Below are 26,468 nucleotides of genomic sequence, written 5' to 3'. Positions count from 1 at the left end.
TTGTACCCCCAAAATCTGAATTTACTAAGAACTAAATAATGAGTTGGGTTGTTGGTTGCCTTTCATTCCCAGGGTCAGATCTGAGAACACACCATGCGGAGGCACACGGTGTGCCATGAAGGGCCAAGATATTGATCCCCTCAATCCTTGGAGAGCTCCCTAAGTCTGCCCCTTAGCCTCTTATGCTGAAAGGAATATGTACTTTTCAATGCATTTCTTAATTTCTAAAAGAGTAGGTTGGGCCTACTCTTCCTTAGTTGTACTTGTTAGCTCTTCTCTGCTCAACTTCTAAGTATTGCAGTACCCTGGAACGTTGTCTTGGGCATTTTTGCTCTATACACTGACCTCATTTAGTTCTGAGACTTTAAACATAGTACTTAGGCTGTGACTCCCTGTATCTTCAGCTGTTATCTCTGTTAGATTTCCAGGTTTATACCTATGCCCACATGACACCTTTGCATGCATATCTAATTAGTGCCACCACCTTTCTCATGGCTGTAATGGAAACCTTTAGTTCCCTGTACCTGCAAACCTGCTTTTATCCCAGTTTCCCCAATTTCGTAAAAGGCACTGGCAAAAAGACAGTTACTCAGGTCACAATCAGTCCTGCTGACATACATTTAAAACATAGCCACGGTCACTACTAGTGATCGAATCCAAGCCACCATTCTGTCTCCACTCGGCTAATGCGATAGCCTCCTGACTGTTGTCCCATTTCCTCCATGAAACCTATTGCCTGTGGAGTAGTCAGAAGGACCTCTGAATAATATAAACCAGGTCCTATCAACCTCCTGCTTAATACCCATCACACTCAGAATCCAAGCTCCCCACCCTTGCAAACTACAACATGATCTTCCTCTCCTACTCTGACATCCTCTCATGCTGTTTCCCCCTTTCCCACTGGGTGCTCCAAGGACAGGGGCCTTTCTGTCTTCCAAATATGCCCAACTCTTTCCACTTTTGAGGATTTACGTAAGCTGTTCCCTCCTCTGGAATGCAAGTTTCTATCTACTTATCTTTCTTTCTGTCACCAGTCTCCTCCCTCTTGACCCCTCACTCCAGAATGTAAGCTTCATGAGAAGAGCGATCTGACATGTTTTGTTCACTGCTCCACTGTTGTGTCTCTGGTGCCTGGAACAGAGCCTGCCACATAGCAGACCCTCAGTAAATACTGCCATAAAACGAATTTTGCAAGATTGTTTATGCACTTTCTGTTGTTTTTTTAATGGCTAAATTGATTTAGTTAGTGCTATGATATTTTATATCCATTGCATTCCAGCCCACCCTTCCAGCATTCTTAATGTCCAAACTTTGGACATTATTCATTCTAACAATTAATCCTTTTTTTTTTTTTTTAGCTTTTAGAAATCCTAGACTTTGTCTTGTTATTTTGCAAACATTTGTTTTTATTTTCAGCAGTTGGTTGTTATATATATGATACATATATATTGTATATCATTTTAATCTTTTCATGGAGTATATACACATACAGAAAAGAATGTAAAATATGAATATAAAAACATAAATATATGAGTTATTACAAAAGGAACCCCCCTTTACCAATAACTTGGGTAAAGAAATAGAACAAGGTGACCTCTTTGTACACCTTTCCATCACTGTTCACTTCCTCTCTAACTAAAGGTAACCAACATTCTGATTTTCATGGCACATACTTCCCTGTATATCTTTATAGTTTTGATCACCTTTGTATGTACCCCTTAAAACTACAGATGGGTTTTGCCTGTTTTATATATTATGTAACAAGAATTGTATGGTGTACACTCTCATTGTTACTAGACCTCTACACTTATATTAACTGTAGTGTCTATTTGCTCAGGTCAGTTATCTATCATCTGTCTATTCATTATTTATTTCCTCCCTTTTTTCATAGAATATTTGAAGTGGTTTATGCAAATATAAGAAAAACAAAAAAGTCACAGTCAGGAAACAAAACCATGTATAGAAAGGAATAAGATCAGGATATAGTTAAAAAAAATGGAGTGAAAATAATTTTCAATTTGAAACTCTGGATATGAGCTTCCTGGAATCAATGAAAATGTAGAAATTTAATTAATTGCAATATTTACATTATTACTTAAAACACACATACCAGGACTTCATTTTTTTAAAAAAGTCTAAATATCAAGTGTTTTTTCCTTGTGTCAGTCTTCTTGGAAAAAAACACTTAATAACGTCATAGACATCCTCCAACATACATAATAGCAGTTTGCATAGGAACTGGATACAATATGTCAGATACTTCCCCCTTCTCAATTGTCTATGAGAATGTGCTCATTCACATGAGATCATAATCGACCCTGAATTTTGGAAATGTCTATTCACTTCTTCAACCCCCTCCCTATCTCTGTTTTTGCTGTTGTGGTTTTCTTTGTTCTTTGCTTTCTTTCTCCTTCCTGCCTTTCTTTGTCATCCCTTCCTCTCCCGACTCTTCTCCCTCCTACTGTCTGCTTCCAAGATCTGTTATCATTTTCAGACAAGCTGCAGCTTGAACTATCTAAAAGTCAAATTACACAGTCATGGTGGCCTAACATTGGTATTTGGTTATGCCTGGGGTTTGTGCCCAAAGCAAACAATTACTGTAAACCCGCCAGACTCCTCAATCCATATTCTTTTATTTCCCCAGAGATGTGTACTAGAGGACTATTGCCAGATTTGAGGAACATTAAATTGCTGAATCATCGCATTGTGTGTGTGTGTGTGTGTGTGTGTGTGTGTGTGTGTGTGTGTGGTGTGGTGTGTGTGTGTTTCAGGAACCAGCTGGCAATGATGGGATTTCAGCCATTTACCAGGCATATTTCCATCAAGACAACACTTTCCTCAAATGATTTTCGCTTGTCTTTGTATAAGGCCTTGACAGAGCCTCAATATGAACAGTGAAACAAATAACAGCAATTGTTCTTAGCGCAGGAAAAACGATTCCCTCGGCTTTTAGGAAACAATTTCTCTCCTTTCTATTGGCAGCTCCATTTGAACTTTAATAAAGAATAGTTCCTTGCTATTTTAGTATCCTGGACTAACAGCTTCAAAAAGGTCCTTTTAAGGAGGTCAAATAGAAAAGGAAGAGGGCCAGCTTTTTTTTTTTTTTTCCCCTCTTGCCCAAAGAGTGAATCATCCCTCTCCTGAAATGGTTACAGTTGTCCAAGGGAATTACATTGCTTGTTTTGCTTAGGAAGAGGAAAGGCCTGTATTGGGGGTAGGGGAAAGAAATTATTTTTTCAGCAAAATATAAAACCAGAACAATTCTCCAACCTCAGAGCATTAGTTAGTTCTTCTGTCATACAAAGATAAGCCTTATTAAATTCAGACATTTAAAATTTATAAGATTATTAAGCACTGAATAATATGTTTATTTTTTCATCCCCTTTCAGCCAAAAATGTGAGCTACATTGTATTTTCTATATTTTTCTCCTTCCTCTTTTCCTCCCTCTATTATTCATTCTTTAATGTTTTTGCTTCGGCATGAAAAAAATCTATCCCAGGTGAAACAAGAAACAGATTTAAGTCCCTTCTTTTCTGCTAAGAGTTCATCCTGCAGAATATGCTTTTACTGATGAATGCTTTCCCCAAACAACTTCTGGCTTCGTTAGATCATGTTTAATATTTATGTATTGCAATTGCTTTTGGCAAGTGGTCCTTCACTTCACCATTCTTTTCAACAAAGACTAGTGCAGGTGACTTTTTCCTAATGGAATGAAATGTTTGTTACTATTTTATAATAATTGCTTTCTCTGTTGCTTGTTGTTCATTCCCCCTGGCCGGTGAATAGCTGGGACGCTTTTGGGCACAGTGTATGGACTTAAGTAGTTCTTGAGTTCTGCAGAATTTGCTGAAGGTTAAATCAAAAGCAGGTTTGAATTTGTAAAGAGATGCCTTTGGCTACCGTATATTCTGATACTGTTAGGCAACTAAGTATGTAGTTGAATGGGTCTCTAATGTGAAGAAGAAAAATTTGTATAGATGAGTCTCTTGGATAAATTTGGGCCATAGTTTTTCTTATGCAGTAGAAACATCTCAGAGTGTGGTGACTATCTTTTTGATGCTCATTATTTTTCTCCATCTGTGTCAGTACATCGTCTCCTTTCTATGTGTCAAGTCACATTTCATCATCAACCAGAGTCAATCTCTTTTCATTGAATTATTCTGTAGGACTCTGTTTAGTGCAATATCTCTTAGATTAACTTCTGAGTATCACTTTTCTATAGTATGTATTTTAAAAATTAAGATCCTCAAATAAAAGAAATTGGATTATTGGTTTGACTCTAAGCCAGGCACATTTTAAAATTCCTAAGTATCTTATATTTTGATGCGATTACAGTTTTTTAATATTTAAATTTGATTTTCAAGTTGTTATCCTATATAATAAAAGAGTAATATGCAAATTGACCATACCTCTGCTACACCCACAAGCCACACCCACCACCCAATCAGGAGCAAGTATGCAAATCAACCCAACCAAGATGGATGCGGCCACGGAGCGAGCAGGAGGGTTGGGTTTCTCCGACAATGGAGGAAGCCAAGCTTCCTGCACACTCTGGACAGCCCCACTCAAGGCTACAAAGTTTCAATTATAGAAAATAAATAAATCCCAGATACCAGGGCCTCCGCTTGGGTCACCAGGAAGTGTGGTCGCCTGCAAACCACCACAGGTCCCTCGCCCAAGCTGCCCCATGCCCCAAGGGAACCCCACCCTGATCCAGGACACCCTTCAGAGAAAACTAGCTGGTCCCCACCCATGCACCAGGCCTTTATCCTATCTAATAAAAGAGTAATATGCAAATTGACCATCACTCCAACACACAAGATGGCTGCCCCCATGTGGACACAATATGGCTGCCACAAGATGGCCAGCAGGGGAGGGCAGTTGGGGGGGACCCAGGCCTGCAGGGGAGAGCAGTTGGGGGGACCAGGCCGGCAGGGGAGGGCAGTTAGGGGTGACCAGGCCTGCAGGGGAGGGCAGTTAGGGGCAATCAGGCTGGCAGGGGGGTGGTTAGGGGGTGATCAGGCTGGCAGGCAGAAGTGGTTAGGGGGTGATCAGGCTGGCAGGCAGAAGTGGTTAGGGGCAATCAGGAAGGCAGGCAGGCCAGCAGTTGGGAGCCAGCGGTCCTGGATTGTGAGAGGGATGTCCGACTGCCCATTTAGGCTTGATCCCTAGGATCGGGTCTAAACGGGCAGTCAGACATCCCTTGATGGGTCCCAGATTGGAGAGGGTGCAGGCTGGGCTGAGGGACAAACCCCCGCCCCCGTGCATGAATTTCGTGCACCAGGCCTCTAGTTATTTATAGAAATACACATTTTGTGTTATTAAACTTATATCCAACTTGTTAAATTTACTTACTATTTTAAGCTCATTTGTAGATTTTGATTTTTTTTTACAGACACAAATAGATAATCTCTGAGGAAAGATGTGTTTATTCCTTTTTTCCCTTTACTTACATACACTTCACTTCTTTTGCTTGCCTTACTTCTCTGGCTAGGATTCACAGTGCCCTAGTGAATGGAAGTAGTCATCACAGGAATCCTTGTCTCATTTGGATTTAAAGTGGAAAGCTTTTAATACTTCACAATTAAATATAATATTTGCTTTCTGTACTTTGTTTTTATAAATGCCCTTCATCAAAATAAAGACGTTGTCTTCTATTTCTACTTGGCTGAGATTTTATATAATGATCAAATCTTGTCTTTTATCAAGTAGTTTTACTATTGACATCGTTTGAAGTAATCTTGATTTTTTTTCTCTTTTATTCTATTTATAGAGCAGATTATATTGATTACTTTTTGAATGTTAATTTGTCCTTGAATTTCTAGGAAATCCCTACCTGGTGACTATTTGATATCCCATTACATATTGCTAATTTGATTTGGGACTAGTTTAAATTATTTTTTAAAATCTGTGTTTATGAGAGGTTTGCCTCTAATTCTTTCTTGTAATGTCTCTATTGAACGTTGGTGTCAAGATTATGCTGGATCCCAGAAATAAGTTGGGAAGTGTTCTTTTTATTCTTTGGAGGAATTTTTGTAAAATTAGTATTTTCTTTCTTAAATGTTTGGGACTATGGGTATTAAACTATGGATTCATTTTTAAATATAAAAAGAACCATCCAGATTTTTAACTTCTTCCTTCCAAAACTCTTTACAAGGAGTCAACTTTTGGTTTTATTAATTTTCTTCATATGTGTTTGTCTCCTATGCCTTTATGTTTTACTCTTATCTTTATTATATCCTTCCTTCTACATTTTTTAGTTGAACTTTCTGGGTTTTCTTTTTCTTTTAATTTGTTGTTTTTATTGTTAGTCCTCACCCAAGGACATTTTCAGTTGATTTTTAGAGAGTGAAGTGGGAGGAGAGAGAAATACTGATGTGAGAAAGTCACATTAATTGGTTGCCTCCTGCACACACCCCAACCAGGGCCAGGGATTGAACCTGCAAGCCAGGTATGTACCCTTGACCTGGAATCAAACCCAAGACCCTTTGGTGCATGGGCCTACGCCAGCCGTGGGCAAACTACGGCCCGCGGGCCAGATCCGGCTGTTCTATCCGGTTCTCTTGCTCTCCCCTCCGCTCCTTTACTTTGAATTTATATTAGTTCACACAAACACTCCATCCATGCTTTTGTTCCAGCCCTCCGGTCCAGTTTAAGAACCCATTGTGGCCCTCGAGTCAAAAAGTTTGCCCACCCCTGGCCTATGCTCTGACCACTGAGAAACACTGGCTAGGGCTGGATTTTCTTTTAATATCTTATGCTTTTAAGGCTATAAAATTTCCTCAGAGCACAGCTTGTACTTACATTCCACAAGTTTAAATGTCATATTTTCTTTATCATTTAATTAAAATGTATTATAACTAGAGGCCTGGTGCACAAATTCATGCACGAGTGGGGTCCCTTGGCCTGGCCAACGATGGAGGCCTATCAGGGGGGCCAGCCGGCAGGGGGGAGGGACTGTGGGAGGTTGGCCGGCTGGCGGGAGGGACTGCAGGAAGTTGGCCGACTGGGAGGAGGGACCGTGGGAGCACACTGACCACCGGGGGGCAGCTCCTGCATTGAGCATCTGCCCCCTGGTGGTCAGTAGCACATCAAAGTGACTGGTTGATCGGTCATTCCCGTCGTTCCGGTCATTCGGTGTAACGGTTGCTTAGGCTTTTATATATATATATATATATATATATATATATATATATATATATATATATATATATATATATATCGATTTACACTAGAGGCCCAGTGCATGAAAATTCATGCACTGGGTGGGGGGGGGGGGGTCCCTCAGCCCGGCCTGTGCCCTCTTGCAGCCCTGGAGCCCTTGGGGGATGTCCACCTGCTGACTTAGGCCCGTTCTCCAGGGAATCGGGCCTAAGCTGGCAGTCCAACATCCCTCTGGCAGCTCAGGAACCCTCAGGGGATGTCTAATGGGCCTAAGCCACAGTTGGACATCCTTAGCACTGCCAGGGAGGCAGGAGAGGCTCCTGCCACCGCTGCTGTGCTCGCAGCTGTCAGCCTGGCTTGTGGCTGAGCGGAGCTCCCCCTGTGGGAGCGCACTGACCACCAGGGGCAGCTCCTGTGTTGAGCTGTGTCTGCCCCCTGGTGGTCTGTGCACGTCATAGCGACCAGTCATTCTACTGTTAGGATCAATTTGCATATTACCCTTTTATTATATAGGATTGTGATTTCTTCTTTTACCATGAGTTATTTGGAAGTGCATTGTTTAGTTTTCAAAGATTTGGAAATTTTCTAGGTTTTGTTTTATTGTGATTTTCAGACTGTTCGTGTGGTGGTCACAGAATATAACTGATTGCAATGCTTTGGAATTTGTTAAGATTTGATTTATGCCTCAACAGATGGTCAATTTGAGTAAATGTTTCATTTGTCATTGTTGATAGCAATGTTCAATATATGTGAGTTAAGTCAAATTTGTTGCTCATGTTGCTCAAATATTCTACATCTTTATACACTTTTTCTATTGGTTCTTAGAATTGGTGAGAGAAATGTGTTAAAATTTCCCACTGTGACTATATATTTATCTTTCTTCGTCCCATTTTGTCAATTTTTGCTTTACATATTTAGAAGCTATGTTATTAGCAAATATAAATGTTGTATTAAAAAACTGGGTGAAGAAAGGGGACTTTTTCCTTTCAGCATAGTCTTACTGCAGTTGAAATGCAATAGGAAAAGCTTTATTCTGACTGGACTTGGTGTACACTTTAACTTAAGAAATAAATAATGCAGAACGAGAGAGAGAGAGGGAGATAGATTTCAGAGAGGGAAAAAAAAAGGGAGAGAGAGATAGAAACATCAACGATGAGAAAGAATCATTGATTGGCTGCTTCCTGCATGCCCCACACTGGGGACTGAGCCCACAATCTGGGCATATGCCCCAACCAGGAATCGAACTGTGACCTCCTGGTTCATAGGTCAACGTTCAACCACTGAGCCACGCCAGCTGGGCTTACCATTAACTTTCATTCTGAAATCATGTAAACCCAACATTTACCATTTTTATGTATTTGTGTGGGGTGGGGAGAAGCTATATATTTTGTTCCTTTATCCATAAAACTCTGTGTCATAGAGCATGCTATGGTCAGTTAAGTTGTAGAGATTAATATCTGGAGAAAATGAGAGAGGGCAGATGGTAACCAATGGAGTTTCTAAAAATTACTTCTTGAATGCTACACTGTGGAGGCCCCTGCTCCAGCAAGATACTGGAAGTGGAAGCAGAGGTGGAAGGGCCAGCAAACACTGCTTTTCCTGGCTGCTTCCTGGCGTGGGTGGAACGTTTAAGGCTGTTTTATTCCTGCCTTTTAGGTAGCATCCTTTTCAAGTACATGACCATGGAATCCGAGAAGATCTCAGAGAAGCAGGAGGAAATCCTTTCCATCCTGGAAGAAAAGTTCCCTAGCTTACCTCCCAGAGAGGACATCATCACGGTGCTGCAGGAGAGCCAGTCCGGGGCTCAGGGTGAGTGACCGTCCGGCTCTGCCGCAGCTCTGAGCAGGGCTGGTGTGTGGGGTGGAGTGCTGCCAGGTCCCAGAAGGTGAATTTGACTCCGCCTGCACTTTGCTCCCTGTTGCTCGTACTGGTGGACGATTTCCAGGCACCTGGTGTCGGCTCACCTGGAAGCAGGCAGCCTGCATGCAGCCTGTCCTCTGAGGCCTTCGTGTCTGGGTGTGTGGTTAACTCACACGTCTCATGCTCACCCCAGATGATGACATGAAATCTCCATCCTGAGCAATGTCAAGCACAATGAGATTTTGTAAATCAATTAATTTTAGAAAATAAAATAAAAGAGAAGACAGCCGAGTAGATAGACTTGTTCTCCAAGTCTAGGCTTTCTCAGTACAGCGGATTCCCTGATCAGTTGTTTCATTATAATAATAATAATAATAATAATAATAATAATAATAATAATAAATAGCTACAATCCATTGAGTGCCTAAGATACACAAGGTTCCGATGGCATAACTGCATGAGTCCCCAGGACAACCCTGTCAGGTCCTGTTATTATCCCCAGTTTCTAGGTGAGAACACTGGAGCACAGAGAGGCGTCGTTGCTTTTGCATCACACACACCTGCCTGGTGGCCGGGCCAGGATTTATACCCAGACAACCTACCTTTAAGGTGCAAAGCTTTCTTCCTTAGTTTGGAATTGCTCAAGGGCAGGGCCTGAGGCAGAGCAGTTTATCAGAGATGTGACCCCAGGAACACTGATAGGGGATGGAGTTAGCTCCGTGGGCAATCAGGCCTTCATCCAACTAGGGAGCCCTGGGAAAGAGTATAAACTTGCACCTCAGTGTTATCCCACCTGAGGAGCGAGCGAGCGCAGTGGTGTGTTGGAACTTGTTATTGGAGCTCTAGGAGCTGATTGTTAGTTTCAGGGATTTTGTGAATTGGTCAGTCTTAGGTTGGCAGCAATGACAGCATTCGCTGTAGACGTATTGGCACCAGAGAAATTGACACTACATGTACCACAAATCGGGTTTTGTTGCTGATTCTTTAACATTTACCAATATACCGCTGGGATATTGAAGGCCACTCAGTCCCTGGGGCTGTCAGTTCCCTCAGAGCAGCCTCTGGTGGCCAGAGAAAGCCCTCAGGAAAGGAGATGCAGGTGCTGCTGGTTGAGCGTCATGCTGGGCTCACTGCAATGGCAGGTGTGGGTGGGGCCCTGTGGGTTCCACACTTTCTGTTACAGGTGCACATGTGTGACGATATGGTATGTGTAGCTGCACGATGGTATGCATTTCGTCATTCATCTTTAAAACTAGGCCAAACTTTTAATGTCACAACAGTCTATAAATCATTTCATACTGCAGTATGATAGAGTGCAGCCTTTCAATCTTCGAGTCAAAGAAACATATTTAGTACCTGTTTCCCAGACTGCTGTGATTGACTGCGTTCTAAACTGGGAGGAAGGCAAGTGATCGACTCTGGTGTCTTCATGCATCTGGGAAGGATGTATGTGCTTTGCTGGGCTTCCTGATGGGTCTTCTTCCCAAGAGGATAGTTCTAGTCAGATAGAATAACCGAGGGCGAGGTTATTAAATGTCAAGCCAGACCCTTTCCTGTGTTTTGGCCATAGACTTCATTGAAACACATTGGTCAGCCAAACTATGCAGTCCGGATAATTTCACCATTCCAGATGATTTCTCCCATCGTTTAAGTAATTCAGTATCGCCTATGTCAGAGCCTATTACAAGGGTGACCACCTTAATTATGACAGTTTTATGGGTCACATTTATAAAGTGCATTTTTAATAAAATTATACTAGAAAACCTGGGGCTCACCTAAATGCATCCAGAAAGCAAATTATGGCCTTGTTAGGTATTATTTGGCTAGATTGCCTAGTAATGGGTATGATAGTTTGTCCACCTCCCTCCATTGCACCTTCTGCCCTGGTTTGCTCTGGGCTCCCTGAAGATTATTGCCTTCTGATTGGGTTTGGTTAATGGGAAGAATTAGTAACAGGTGGGGCATGAGGGTCTCCCGAAGAAAAGAGAGGCTTATTCCTTCCCTGCTCCCTTTCTGATTTGGCGCCGAGTCTCTGGCAGCCCCTCTTCTGCAGGTCCAGATCTCACTTCTTCCCTTCGTCCCTTTGCCAGCCTCTGGGCGCTCACCATGGTTTATTCTCTCTGTCAGTCCTGCCCACAGCTCTGTAAGTGTCCTGCCATTAAAGAGTCTTCTTTTAGATTATGAGGGGTGACTTCTTTTACCTGCTGGGATCCTAAATGATGCAAATATTGTCACTAAAGTGATTTTTGCCTTAGTGTGTGTGTGTGTGTGTTTATGATGGATAAAAGCATTATTAGTGGGGAAATATTGAAATTAACAGGATAAATAATTAAAGTAATTATTCATTGAAATTACTAGAAAAAAAAAAGTTACGCAATTTAACATACTGTTTTCCCTTTTCATCCACAGGTTTAAGTATTGAACAGATAATGTTGAAGGACCTAAAAGAACTGACAGATGGAGAAATAAAAGTGGCCATCAGTACTGTGAACATGACCCTAGAGGTAAGGGAGGGAATGCTTTTTGGCAATGATAGAATTCCCACGATGGCGTCTGAGCACCTGGGGTACAGCGCTCTCCACCACATAAGTCAGTGTTCGGCTTTTGCTGTGAATACTTCTTTGGAATCGGTTTGATTAGAAATGCAGGTTATTATTTTGGGTGAAAACACTATACTAAGTCGATGAGGGCATTGATTCATCTCAGTAAAACAATACCTCACATATGCACGTGTATGTGTGAGTATAACCTGTTTGATAGCAATGATTATACACTTGATTGGATTCACTTCTGGTTTGCATTTTGTTCTGTGTGCCACCCTGAATTGTTCATAGAACTTTTCTAAGAAAATAAGCTGTCCTTTGGCCTTTGTAAGCTGATTGGATACATATCATTTTGGTAACCAATGATGACATCTCAAGTATTAATAAGACCCTCCTTCCAGTCCCTTCAATGAATGACTCAGAGTGAATGCTACTCTAGTCTTTGTGTGCTTCCTTGGTAAATTATCCTTTGTCTACTATGGGGATCTTCAATGACTTGTGTGTTAATCTTAATTAACCTCCCTAATGGGAATTATATTTTACAGAGGCACGCTTGTGCTGTGCAGAACTTTGTTTATTTCTTTACATTGTTACTAGAGGCCTGATGCACGGAATTCATGCAAGAGTAGGCCTTCCTTCCCTGGCTGCCGGCACCGGCTTCCCTCTGGCACCCGGCACCCAGGACCCGGGCTTCCCTCACAGCCCCGGCTTTGTCTGGAAGGTCGTCCGGTCTAATTAGCATATTACGCCTTTATTATTATAGATATTGCCTTGATCGAGCTACCCACCTCTGACTGAGTCACTGAGCTCTCAAGTCGTATAGATGGAGATAAAAATTGCAGCATAGAAATTTGTCTTTTGGTTTTAATTGTATGTTGCTGTTCTTTTTTTTTTTTTTTTAAATTTTTTTTTAATATATTTTATTGATATTTCACAGAGAGGAAGGGAGAGGGATAGAGAGATAGAAACATCGATGAGAGAGAAACATCGATCAGCTGCCTCCTGCACACCTCCCACTGAGGATGTGCCCGCAACCAAGGTACATGCCCTTGACCGGAATCGAACCCGGGACTTTTTAGTCCGCAGGCCAACGCTCTATCCACTGAGCCAAACCGGTTTTGGCATATGTTGCTGTTCTTTTGTGTGTTTTTTTCTCATGGTAACGGTGACTGTATCAATATGTATATTTCCAGGGAATAGCAGGCATGCATATGGGTGTCCACACCTCAGAAAACCCAAGAGCAAACCAGGTGGTTTTTTTTTTGTGGGGTTTTTTTTCTGTGATTTCTTTAATGTATTCCCTGTTGATTGATACTGTAATTCAGCTCTTGGATCCACATGAGTACTAGGAGGCAACTGTTGTCACTTAAGATAATTAGGCATGGTGGTTAGATAGTGTCTCATAGTTTATAGAACACATTTTCATTGTATGTAGAAACTCAGCAGTTTCTATGGACTTACAAACTGATCAGTGCTTCATATAATTAGATGTTGATATAACTCAAAACAAGAAATACAGGCAATTTGGGATGTAGTAACTAGATAATCACCTTCAATTAGAAATCTGTTTTGTGTCTAAAAGTCCAAGGAAAACGTGGATCTTGCAAGGGTCAGTAGCTCCGAAAATCATTTCTCCTAGTTCAAGCCTTAGGGTTTTCTTTCTCTTTCCTCCCTCCCTGTCTCCCTTAATTTAATAGCATCTTATTAGGTTTTAAATGCCTTGTTTGGAATTTCATTCTAAATTAACATAGAACATCTTGTAATTGCTTAGGAAACTGTCTGTAGTTGGCAAAGTACTTGAAGGCTATTAGTGTTATAGACTTACCGTAGCTTTAATGTACCTTCATTTATATTACAGGGGTATACAAATGGCTTTGTCAGACATGTTAAACTGTAAATGTTTAGCAAGCTGAAAAAGTGATAAAATGATCATCTTATTCTTGACATAATTTACATAGAGGCTCAGTAATTAATCAGGCTGGTTAAGTACATCTTGGAAGTGCTGTATGATTTTCTGGGAAGATGGAGGACATTTGTACATAGAAAGAGGGTACACAGATTAAATTCTAACCAGCCGAATGGGAACTTTTCACTTGTGCAGAATGGGGATATTAAAGATGACTGAGAGACAGCAAAGGAACTCAGTGACATTCTATATCTTCTCTGAAAGATAAAATGCACATTGTTTATTAAATCTGTCAGTTAGAAAAATCCCCAAGTTCAGGGTAGGGTTTGGTTTTCCCAGCAGCTTATCCTGAGAAGCAGTGGCATTTCCCCAGTTCCTACTCCTACTTGACTGTATTTCAGCATTCCTTTCCCATTCCTGGGTCCTCACTTTTTAAAATAGTAACAGAATCAACACTATTTTATTTTGTGTGTTTTGGAACAGCTGTCAAATTGCCCTTTAACTCTAGATATATTCTCAAAAAAAATAGTCTTAATTCCTATGACTTTATAAATCTCACTTGTTCTACAAAGTATGGTCAAGACCATGTTACTGCATGATGACGCTTATAAATTCTTCATTTTTTTATAACCATCCTCTAAACTTTTGCAAAATTTAGTCTAAATGGCCAACTTGGGACTTACTAGTATACTGTACTATCTCTTTCATTAATTGGAACTTGTTTCATATATTAATTATAGTTAGACAATATTTTAAGTGAATTGAGGGTAATAATCTTTGAGTTCTATCTCCCTTTAATTTCCTGGCCTAGTGCTGGGCACATAGTAGGTATTTAGTACATATTGGTGTCTGAAATTTGTTCCTTTGATATCTGATTTTCATTTCGTTTTGAATTTAAATAGCTAGAAAAGCAAAGTGCATCTAAGTCAACCCTCTTTGTTGCTTCCCGATTCATTTTTTTCCAGATAATTATGGCTGAAGGCTGACATAGAACAAGTGAAGTATGGCCCACATATTTGTAGAGAGTACTGCTCATCCAGCTGTCCCAAAATGCAAATAGTTAGCTGTTGTCACGGGAAGCAATCAACTGGAGGTCCCGTGGCATGTCAGGGAAATGAGAAAGAAGATTCCTTACATTGTCAGCGGTCCTTTGCAATGCTGCAATTCCACAGTTGTACATGTCATGGCCTTTATTTGCCTAGTGACCCAATTAATTTTCTTGGGTAGAAATATTGAGAAAATTAGAAGGATTTGTGTCCTTGCAACATACACAGCATGTTCTTCAGATTGAAGTATTGGTTTGGGAGGTAGAAATCACTGCCTTTGGCAGATGGTTGACTCTGAACCTCTATGTTAAAGGGAGAAAGCTATTAAACCCTTTGTCTCTTATTTTTATTGTAGCATAGATCACAAATGATATTTGTAATCTAATCAAGGTTATAGAAGTTATTGGAAGACCTATCATAGAAAGAAAGTAATTATAATAATACCGAGTTTCGATGCTTTGCTCAATATATGAAGTCAGAATGAATGTGACATTGAGGAGCAATGAATAAAAAATGGTCTTATCAGAAACATGGCGGGGGGGTGGTAACCTTTCTTACAAACAGGACTTGGAAGTGAGGACCATGGAAAAGACACTATAGTCTCATTTCACATGGCCTCCGCCCGAGTCATTCTGAGTCTGACTACAGCACACACCACATATTGGACTCCACTTCAGCGATTATCATTGTACCTGATCCTTTGTGCCCTTTTCATTGCTTGCTAGTTTATTTACCAACAGAGAAACTCAGGTGGGTTTGATTCTATTTCAGTCCTTCATTTTAGTGGTGGAACCATTATAGAAAAATAAAAGTTGCCAAAAACAAAATCCATTTTAAAAACTAAAAAGTATAAACATTAAGAATAATAAAACCTCAGTCAGAAAAAAAGAAAGACGAGAATTTATGGATATTAATGCACATGCTTAACTGGAACACACTTGGCCTTTATTGCTTTGCCAGCAGATTGAAGTGGTGATTGTACATCCTAGTTTACTCCCTAGTAAAGCAGTATATTAAGATCTAAGGGGAAGAGAAAAATCTTTCCATTTGAATGAGGTACCACTGAAGAAACTAAGGATGTGCCTGGTAGTACTACATTAATGGTTCCCTTGTGAACCAAATAGTATTATGCCTCCTTGAATCATCTCCTGAAGGGCGTTTAGTCATTAGCATCATTCCTCAGAAAGAACAATAACCAGGTAATGACTTGACCCCTTTTTATTTTGCTCAGTTGCATGATGATGTATTCCTGCATACATACTGTACCAGTCTGCTCAGGCTGCCAAAACAAAGCACCACAGACTGAGTGACTTACACAGAAATTTATTGTCTCACAGTTCGGGAGGCTAGAAGTTTAAGATCTGGTGTTGGCAGGATTGGTTCCTTCTGAAGGCTCTGGGAGAGAGGGCATCTGTTCCATGCCTCTCGCCTACCTCCTGGCTGTTTGCTGGCAATCTTTGATGGTCCTTGGCTGGTGAAATCATCATACACATCTTCCACCTTCATCTTCACATCATCCCTATGCATGTCTCTGTGTCTAAATGACCCCTTTTTACACGGACACCAGTCATTTTGGATTAGGACCTACCCTAATGACCTCATCTTAACTGTTATGTCTGCATTGACCCTATTTCCAAATAAGGTCACATTTTTGAGGTGCTGGAGTTTAGGACCTCAATATCTTTAATATATAAATTCAACCCATAACATACACTATTGATAAAAGTAGTCGTTTTCCAGACAACTGAAAAGAATAAAACTATCTGAATGAGCCTGTTGCCTGCTAAGCACATCTTATCTGTTGCTAACATGTGGTTTTATTTTAAACCAATTCCTTTAAATGGGGATTTCCAACTCTTGAAATGTTGTCTCCTTTATCCCGCCTGTTTTCTCTCTGCGGCTCTGCTGTGCTCTCAGCCCAGGGCCTCCTCATGACCAGACACTGTCATTTGAAACCTGGAACAGAGCACATGAGCTGCATTCTGGTAAAGTGACTCAGACTGCTAGCGCATTCTGCCCTGCAGAGGTTCCAGCCAAGCTGCACCCTGGAACACTGCAGAGGGAAAAATACCAGCATTTCCTCTTTGCCTTCAGAGCGCAGGCCGGAATGAATTCCTGAGATCCTTGTTACACTCTTGTCTGACAAAAGGGAACATTGACTCAGGCCACAGTGAAGCATCACTGGACTATTATAACTGGTGATTTAAGAGTGAGAAATCCAGTGTACTAATTTTAAGTACTAAATGTGATTTCTCATTGTTTGAGCTCTGATTTTTTAAGAGTTCAGGATGAAAGTACCTCTGAGAATTTACCTATATTATTTTGTCATAGAATGCATAGAAACATTTGGGGGAAGCACATATTATTTTTTTAAAATACATTTTATTGATATTTTACAGAGAGGAAGGGAGAGGGATAGAGAGCTAGAAACATCAATAAGAGAGAAACATCGATCAGCTGCCTCCTGCACACCTCCCACTGGGGATGTGCCCGCAACCAAGGTACATGCCCTTGACCGGAATCGAACCCGGGACCCTTCAGTCCACAGGCCGACGCTCTATCCACTGAGCCAAACCGGTTTCAGCGCACATATTATTTTTGATTAGCATATTCTTCAAAACACCAAATGTTTACACTGAAGGTGATTTTTAAAGCCAACTGGCCAACCAACAGAAATATACACAGCCTCTCCTCCAAGTTCTTAATTAAGTGCCTCCATTTCCTTTTTTGGTCCAGGTCTGCCAACTGCTCCTTGTTAAGAAGGAATGAACATTTGATGATGCGCGCTCACTGTGTATCAGACAGTAGAGTAAGGACTTGTAAACATTATCTCACTTAATCCTCCAGCAACCCTGTGAGGAAGAGGTACTATGATTACCTGTGCATTGGTTAAGATAGCTCTAGCTGCTGTAACAGATAAATCTCAAATCTCAGACACTCAACAGAGGGGTTGTCCATATTTTGTTCATGTAGCAATCCAATTTGGTGTTCCTGGTTGGGTGGCCAGAAATGATTCAGAGACTATCTTCAATCCGTGGCTCCCAGATTGCATGTGGACATCTCTATCCTCTCTGCCATGATGAAAATGCGCTTGGAGGGCCAAAGGTGGGAAGTTCTTATGTGTCCAATGTGAACATAGTATCGATCTCTTTAGCTCACACTTCATTGGCTCAGGTACACTGTCACATCTAACTGTTCTTCTAGCCATACTTCTCTTTAAATGACCGTTTATGTCCCTAAATGGTAAAAAATGCCTCAATACAGCTTTTCTAGCTCTCATTTTGCAGCAGGAATATGACACATGCTGATCCAGAGTTTAGAAATCATTATCCATTGTGCAATCTTTGGCATAGGGTAATGTCCTGGTCCTCTCTCCTTCTCTCTGAAACACTGAAAAAAAAAATGCATTGACGTGGAAAAGGTGGAAAGGGGAATTATAGACAATGCAGAGTCTGCTCCAGGCATAAATTCTCTTCAGAGTCCAGAAACCCCCACTGACTTCCCTGGACAACTGTGCAGTGGGAATGAGGTAATGAGATCAGGTGTGATGATGACATGGCCTTGTCTGGAGCCTGTGGGGGCTTTAAGTGACGCTAGCCTAGACATGCCTGTTTGACTCTATGCATAAGAAGAAAGCTGTGGAGGAGCTGCATGACGTTCTAGGAACCTCATATATGGTTCATTGGTAGTTAATAAATAGGGTGAAGTCCGTGTTCCATTTCATGGTCTTTTACTTGCTGCATCTCTAGTGGAGAATGACTTTGTGTGATTTAGATTTACATGCAAACGTGGGTGTGTTTTACTCATTACCATTTCCCCTTTTCATTAGGTCCCCACCCCAACATGCTTGTGCAACTGCTTTCGCACCAAGGCCATGGAATAGAACAGAGCTACAATACCCTGACCTGGGGGTTTTGAGGTCCTGATGTGTTGAGTCCAATTTGCTTCCTCCTCACTGCCTCCTCCTCCTCAACATAACGGGTGTTCCAGTTAGGTACTGCTGTGTGGCAAGCCATCCTCAGAACCCAGAGGCTGAAAACAGATGATTAGCTCTCGTAGTTCTGTAGATTTATGGGTTCAACTGGGCAGCGCTTGCTCAGTTTCTCACACTGTTGCAGTCAGATGGTGATCCACTGTGAGTTCAGTGGGGACTGTCACCTGGCTTGGGTTTCTCATAGCATGACACTTAGGTTCCCAGAGTTAGGGATGAGGGATGAGGGAGGGAGGGAGGGAGGATAGAGAGAGAGAGAGAGAGAGAGACAAACAAGAGTGAACTTTCTAAGAGACTCAGGTGGAAGCTGCACTTCTTGTGACCTAATGTAAAATGTCTCAGAATATCACTTCCATCATATTATATTGTTCATGCCAGTCTCTAAGGTCAGCACAGATTGATGATAAAGGGCAAGCAGCAGTGGTGTGCTGGGAAATGTTTAACGATGAGAGCTCTTGGGGGCGGGGGGGGGGTTAATCTATCTATCTATCTATCCATGTATCTGATATAAAGGATATATAGCACACAATTTACAAATAATTTACATATAATCAATCGAATCTCATAGAATGAATTAGTTAATTTTTGTGCAACTCTTGGTTACCTTGATGAACAAGTATTGTTTCCACAATAATGTAGCTGATATTTTTATTTTCTATAACAAGAAAGTGAAACCAAGATTTTGATCTGAACTTCACCTATTTGTCAACAACATGACTTCTTTGCTGAATAGTTTTCAAATACTAGAAGAACATGTCCTCAGGAGTTTTGGGGACTTTTTTTGCTATTCACAGTGTGATGGCTAGACACACAATCCACTTTAAGTTTAGCCTGCATAATTAACTTTTTCTCCATTACCTCCCTAAGTCTAGACAAGGTAAATTTTCTTGATAAAGAGCTAGACAGTAAATATTTTAGACTTTGTGGACCACGAGGCAAAATGGATGATTTTATGTAGGAACTTAAAATAACAACTCACTGAAAGTGTTTGGCTCATGGGCTGTACTCGGACACGCAGAGTGCTGAACGTGGCCAGTGGGCAGTCATTTGCCAACACCTGCACTAAACAACCAACTAAGCAATAAAGCAGGCTTTAATATGTAGTGTTTCCAATTTTCATGGTGTAAATACATACTGTTACCATGGCCAAGTTCAAGGTACCAATGTGATATCTCAAAACGGGGTTGGTAGTTGTTGGTAACATTGTGTTGTATAATTGAAATTTGCTAAGAGACTAGATCTTAAGCATTTACACACACACACACACACACACACACACACAGAGGAGAAAAAAGTCATGATTAAATATACTACAATTTTATTCATCAAAAACCAGACTGGGAAGAAATGTGCAGAAACAGTGCGCTGGAGACTCGGACTCCTGTCCTGGAAGCCTTGTCTTCCCCATGCTGTGTCTCTCCTGTTCAGCTGGGCTCACAGAGCTGGCTCTCTCTGGGAATGAATCCTGGATTATCACCTTCCTCCTGCGCTCCAGCCATCATGGGCGGAACCAGTGAGTTCTGATAATGCTCTTTGGGCCACATCATGGAGTTTCCAGACCATTTTTAATATTCTCTGTCTTCCCTTGGAAGGTTTGCACAGCTTCTCCCTTTTCCATTTGTCCATCTGCTCCTTTCAGAAGCCCTGCTCTATTTTTCACTGTCACTTCTCCTACCTGGGCAGCACCACACTTCCTTCTGGTAACTTTATAGTACACATTTGTTATTAAAAAGCCAATAAAAAATCTTTCCATATATCATCTCCGCTTTGATGCTGTATTTCTGGTACCTGTGCCGCCTTATTTGGGGACCTCTCTTTGACGTTCACCATCACCTTTGGGGAAATGGGCATATTATCAGAAGGCATTTTGAATCAATTCATATATTGCTGCATCTTATAGAAATAAAAATTGTACATTTGTAGACCTTCAAAAACAATCAGAAGGCAATCCTGTTTTATTGAAATCATTTAGGAGGAGGAGGTAAGCTGACCCTTTCCTTTTGAAGGAAATCAGGTGTCAATACCCACCTTTCTGAGAAATGAGCTCCATGGTATTGGTAGAATTCAATCCTCTCTTGTTATTGCCCTTTAATAAATGTTGCTATTTGGAAATCAAATAGGTAAGCTTTGATTCATCTCGTAAGATGACAAAGAAACCAGAAAACAGCCTATTAAGTGAATTCATTCTCAACTTCAGCACTGCTGAGGGAATTAAGAAATAGCATTTCACAAAATATATCTGTGACAGTTTGAACTTTCTTCATAGTACACTATCGAATTCTCTTCTGCATCTTTCTTCATGAGAAGGGAACCCCTCAGGACATAGTGTTATGCTAGGATGACTGCTCTTTCACTCTGTGAATACATTTTTTAAGTGTACTATAATGTCATTTTGATGGCTTAATTTCTGGAAGGATTTGGCTAATTACATTTTTTAGGAATGTGGTCAGACCAGTCTTAGCTGCCTGGTGTTACTTTTAATAGCAGCTGTTGCTTACCTGTTTTCTCATTTATTTTTCTCTCTCTCCTGCTTTCAGAGGTATTGTGCTGCTTTGGAGACCTGACCTTGGTTTAGATTAGTTTGTCTGTAATGCTCCTGTGAATGAAATGCAATATTTTAATAGTTAATTACTACTATTGTATCCACTTGTCATAGAAAAGCAGGCTGTGAAGCGAAAGGAAAATTGTTCCCTTTGCTTGTGACAGAAGAAACATCTACAAAACAAAAACGGTGAATTGCGACTGTGTTATCCCCCTTCCCCATCCTTGTAGGTAAAAGCTGAATTGGTTCCCTAAGTAACAAGGATTCATTTTTTGTACACACTGAAATGAAATCATAAGTTTATACCAAATAGCCAGTGGCAATTCAGAGAAAAGACTCAAACAAAGAAATAATTTAGGATAGTTACCTTCTAGAATAGACATCTTTTTTGTTGTTTGTTAATCAAAGGTGATTGCTAAGGTTGGCTGTGCTGAGCCTGTTTGGAGAAGAGTGGATTATTATAGGTCGGTGGTGTCGCCTAGTGGTGGAAAAAGGAAAAGGGTTAAGTGCTAGACTGTGATATGGTAATTGTCTTTCCTTATTTCTTCAAAAGAATCATTTAACGCTCACTGTACTTAAGGATGGCACTAGAGTCCATACCCTGAATAATTCAAATGAAAAATTAATATGATAGTAGCCAACATTCATTGATTGTTTACTCTGTAGCATACATTTTCTTATTTTTTCAGTGAACCTTCATGGCTACCCTTTGAAATAGGTCTATTATTATTTTTACCTTATGAATGAACTGTAAAAGACTCTTCCAGAAAAGGTCAAATATGACATTAAGTATTTGCAGCTTTGTTTTGCCTTCCAACATTTTAGACTAGTATTTTTTTTTTCATTATTCCAATATGAAACCTAATTTTCAGTTTCTTCACATATGCTCTTGCCAAGCTCTTCCACTCTGTAAAAACCTGTGGGTGACTCTACATTGTTCTGGCCTTTAAGGGTGATATATGTATTTCAGAGAGTGGAAGGGAAAAGGAGAGAGAGAAACATCAATGATGAGAAAGAATCATTAATCTGCAGTCTCCTACACGCCCTCTACTGGGAATCAAGCCCATAAACCAGGCATGTTCCCTGACCAGGAATTGAACCGTGACCTCCTGGTTCATGGGTCGATGCTCAACCACTGAGCCACACCAGCTGAGTCAGGATGCTTTCTTTTTATCACAAACCAGTCATCTTGTACCTACCTGTGCAAACAATGACGCTTCCAATCTATACTACATTCATTAACATCACCAGCTTAGTTTATAGCCCATAAGATTGGATGTTTATTTGGCACACCAGGGTTAAAGAGGAGAGTTTGAGTGCATGCACTGATTTCATGCATCTATAAAATTTACCCATTCATATAGTCATTTGACATCAAACGTGTATTGAGTAGCTCCTATGCACCAAAATATGGATTTGATACTGCAACAAAATTATTTCAGTCCTCCCTAAATTTAGGAATGATGGTAATTCTAATAGGCTTTAATAGGCCAATACAGGATACCAGAGTTCTGACTCAATAGCTTTGGGGTGGGGCTTTATTAAGAGCAAGGAAGCATCAGTCCCTCACATTGAACTGGACAGTGGGTTCTGGAAGGCCCACTCAGAGGGACTCCTATGTGCCCCTTTCAAGTTTGGGGTACACAGTGTGCTTGCTTGTGTTTCACTCCTGCCTAGAAACTCTAAGGAAATGTGCTGACTGGCTGTGTTGACAGTGGGGGCACAGAACAGGTGGCTGTGTGGAGTAGCCTTCTCCGCAAGAAAATTGTCAGAGTAGTGGATGCAGGAAGGAATACTTATGATAAACCCGATCTGGCCATGGGCAAGGGAGGCCCAGTGTGCATTTTTCAGAGATCCTGCCTAAGGGCTGACTTGAAATGAAAACAAAGCAGATCTCAGCTGAGAGAAGCGGGAGGCAGAGCCAGCTTCCTCGGGGCTGGGAAAGTGAGGAGTAGAAATGGATTTCAACTGTCCAGGAGCACAGGGAAGATAAGAGATGGGAGGTCCGACAGATCCACGCAGAGCCCGTGAAAGTAACCCACCTTTGAGAGCAGAAGCTCTAACAGAATTTAGGAACTTCATAAAGTAACAGTGAAGGAATAGCTTTCCTACTCCTTAGACCTCATCTTACTTCCCTGTGCTCCAACCCCACTGGAGTCAGGAACTAGAGTTAGGAGATGAATGAGGAGTAGAGCTGGGGAAAGAATGAAAAGGAGATCACATCCCCTCCCACCCCCGCCCACCACTCTATAACAGATTGCAATTTTGACTACTCAATTGAGACTACATCTTGTGAATTGAAATTATTTTAAAAAGCTTTGTTACCTAAAGGTGTCCAGAAAAATCATGGGCTTTGCCTGAATTTTTTACACAGGATCAAGGCAAGAATTAGCCCCATGGCATGATACCACAATTGCCCCTTATGAGTCCTGCCTATTTTGTAATATGCAAATTGACCCTAATGGTGGAACGACCAGTCGCTATGATGTGCACTGACCACCAGGGGGCAGATGCTCAATGCAGGAGCTGCCCCTGGTGATCAGTGCACTCCCACAGAGGGAGCTCCGCTCAGCTACAAGCCGGGCTGATGGCTGCGAGCGCAGTGGCGGTGGCGGGAGGCTCTCCAGCCTCCTTGGCAGTGCTAAGGATGTCTGACTGCAGCTTAGGCAGGTGGACATGCCCCGGGGGCTCCCAGCCTGCAGAGGGATGTCCAACTGCCAGCTTAGGCCTGATCCCCCAGAGAGCGGGCCTAAGCCGGCCAGTGGACATCCCCCGAGGGGTCCCAGATTGCAAGAGGGCACAGGCCGGGCTGAGGGACCCCCTGAGTGCATGAATTTTCATGAACTGAGCCTCTAGTATATCTATAGAAAACCATGAGTCACTGTTTCCTCTAAAGTAAGGAAGGTGGTCTTGTCCCTTCCCTCATTCCATACATTCCTCCCTGCCAGGTATTTGTTTCTTTGGAAATTATTTCTTCTTTTTAAAAAAATATTTTTTTATTGATTTCAGAGAGGAAAGGAGAATAAAAGAGAGACAGAAACATCAATGATGAGAAAGAGTCATTGATTGGTTGCCTCCTGCACGCCCCACACTGGGGATCGAGCCCATAACTGGGAATCAAGCCCGTAACTGGGAATCAAACCGTGACCTCTTGGTTCATAGATCAATGCTCAACCACTAAGGTATGCCAGGCAGGTGGGAATTCTTTCTTCTTAAAAACCTTCTCAATTTTAACTACATGAGAATCTTTTGGAAGTTAGATGGAGAAAGCATTGAGGGAGGGAGCAAACAATGTGTTTTGCTTCTGCTCCTCTCTCCTAAGGAAAGCCCTGTGCCTACAACATTTTGGTGTGTGAACCTGAAATGAAGTGATTTTAAACTGAACCATGCTTTACAGGAAAGTGTCAGTGTCAGCATGAATTTTAAAAGCTATTATGTCCTGGACCAAGTTTAAACACATTATATAAAGGGAAAAAAAGCTTTCTTCTTTGAAAGAGCAAGAACACAGTATTAGAACTTTCCCATCACTAGTATGTGTATTTTTGTAGCAAATTTCAAGTACATGAGGCTTTCTCTTGTGTGTTTAATTAAGGTTTATTTACAGGTTTGAACTTTGGATATTCACCCATTGCTTGACATTGGTTTTTTGATATTTGCAAACTTGCTTCCATTTTATATTCCTTCATGTGTTGGGCAGCAATGTGGTACATGGATTTGTTTTTGTTGCTAAAGAAGCAAGTAAACATGTTAACATTTAATCTTCCAGTAATGGGATCAGAAACAAAAAAATCTCAGCAACTTACAATGCTGTTCGGAGATATTTTTCCGCTGCCTGTTGTGAGAAGTTAGGGTATGTAAAATAAATGATGTATGGAGCTGTAGGAATGCGACTTTTCCAGACTACCTTATGTCTAAGGAACATTAAACATAGGGTTCTCGTTTAGCAAATAAATAACCATTCATTTCAATGGCTGCATAGTCTGGACTTTCGTGCATATTTTTGCAAAGATAAGGAGAGGCCATTAGGGATTTAATATAAAATAAATCGCCAAGGGGTCTTCTTGTAGCCCTAGTCTTTCTGCCACATGGTGTGTTACTAATGTGCATAAATGGGCTTAAATGAATTTGTTATCTGTATTACATTTGCAGTATGTATATATTTATATATTATTTTTTAATTGTGTTTAAAAATAAAAACATTAAATACATCATTTTGGTGAGTTGAAAACGTAGAATACGCAAATCAATCAGCTTCAATTAGTATTAAAAATGTCAGTATATGAGATTTGCCTGTGGGTGTATTTACCCCACAGAGTTTAATACATTTTAGTTTTGTCATCTATGAGGTAGCCATATGTTTAATTTGTCACCTTATAAGAATAGGCTGTTACAATCCAAGCTCGATTAATGACATAATGCTTATGCGCCATTGAAAGTCCACGTCCTGGTTGTCTTATTGATGCCCTAGGTCAGATTCTGAACATCGTCTCTACGCAGTGCTGATGGCTCAAACTAACTAAGGAGCTTTGCTGCTTTACCCTCTTCTCAGGTTACTCTCACCATGTTTGCAGTACACAAGCAGGAAATGTTCTGTGTCATAGTAAACGATTTGATAATATCTATTATTACATCCACAAGGTAGTTTCTGTAAGAATTTGCCTTTAGACTTTCTCCCTCTCTCTCTCTTTTTACCATAAGTGAAAATTGTAGTAGTTTTTACAATGATAGATGAAAATTAATAAATTATAAATCTGGTAAAATTTTAAACATAGATATGGTCTTCTTTAGATTAGATTCTGAGATGATTCTAAATGGTTTTGATAATATTTTAAAATATAGTTAATCATCTCATGAGAATAGCTTTGATGTTTGCCCCGTAGAAATAGCCCTTTTTAAAGACATTTTAAGAAATTAGTTACTTAGCCATGTCAATTCAATTAATTTTTATTGCTTTTCATTAATAACCTGCTAAATGATGTCAAATTGTTGTAGACATGCTAAATGTTTAATGTCTATTTCATATTTCAAACACAGACTGTGGCATAAATATATTCTAATATTCTTTTCGGCTAATCAATTTTATTTGAGGCGACCATTTTCAAGGAGAGCAAAAATTTATAAATTACATGCAGCCAATATTTCCTTTTTAAGCAGTCATAATTCAATGCTATCATATATGGAAATATCATTCAGTCAAAATATTAGATAACTATTAGACCTTGGTTAATAGCTTTCACTCATATTTGTTTCTGAACGCAAATGAAATCACTGTTTTATAATCTAATGCAAGGGAGAAGGCAGTTGGTGAGCATGGGTGTGTAACCTTTGCATTTGACTGGTAAAGAAAATACTACTTACTTTGACTTCTCTAAATTTGACCCATTTATCATTTGAGGGTTGTTATTCTTGCTTTTA

The 26,468-nt window shown here is 40.6% G+C and overlaps 1 protein-coding gene across 15 annotated transcripts in view; it reads left to right on the top strand.

Annotated features, from left to right (window-relative positions):
• Nucleotides 1–26,468, top strand: part of PRUNE2 (prune homolog 2 with BCH domain) — a 216,543-nt gene that overhangs the window by 53,573 nt on the left and 136,502 nt on the right. For 11 of the 15 annotated variants that reach the window (XM_080667421.1, XM_080667420.1, XM_080667415.1 and 8 more), the window contains exons 5-7: nt 8,822–8,974; nt 11,435–11,529; nt 12,762–12,818. In XM_080667421.1, coding sequence (XP_080523547.1) covers nt 8,822–8,974; nt 11,435–11,529; nt 12,762–12,818 — 305 coding nt within the window. The remainder of the gene's footprint in view (nt 1–8,821; nt 8,975–11,434; nt 11,530–12,761; nt 12,819–26,468) is intronic. The other 4 variants (XM_080667408.1, XM_080667412.1, XM_080667417.1 and 1 more) reach the window with 1 other exon arrangement.

Source organism: Plecotus auritus (genome assembly GCF_963455305.1).
Source record: "Plecotus auritus genome assembly, chromosome: 5".
NCBI lineage: Eukaryota > Metazoa > Chordata > Mammalia > Chiroptera > Vespertilionidae > Plecotus > Plecotus auritus.
This window is presented reverse-complemented; position numbering and strand designations above follow the sequence as displayed.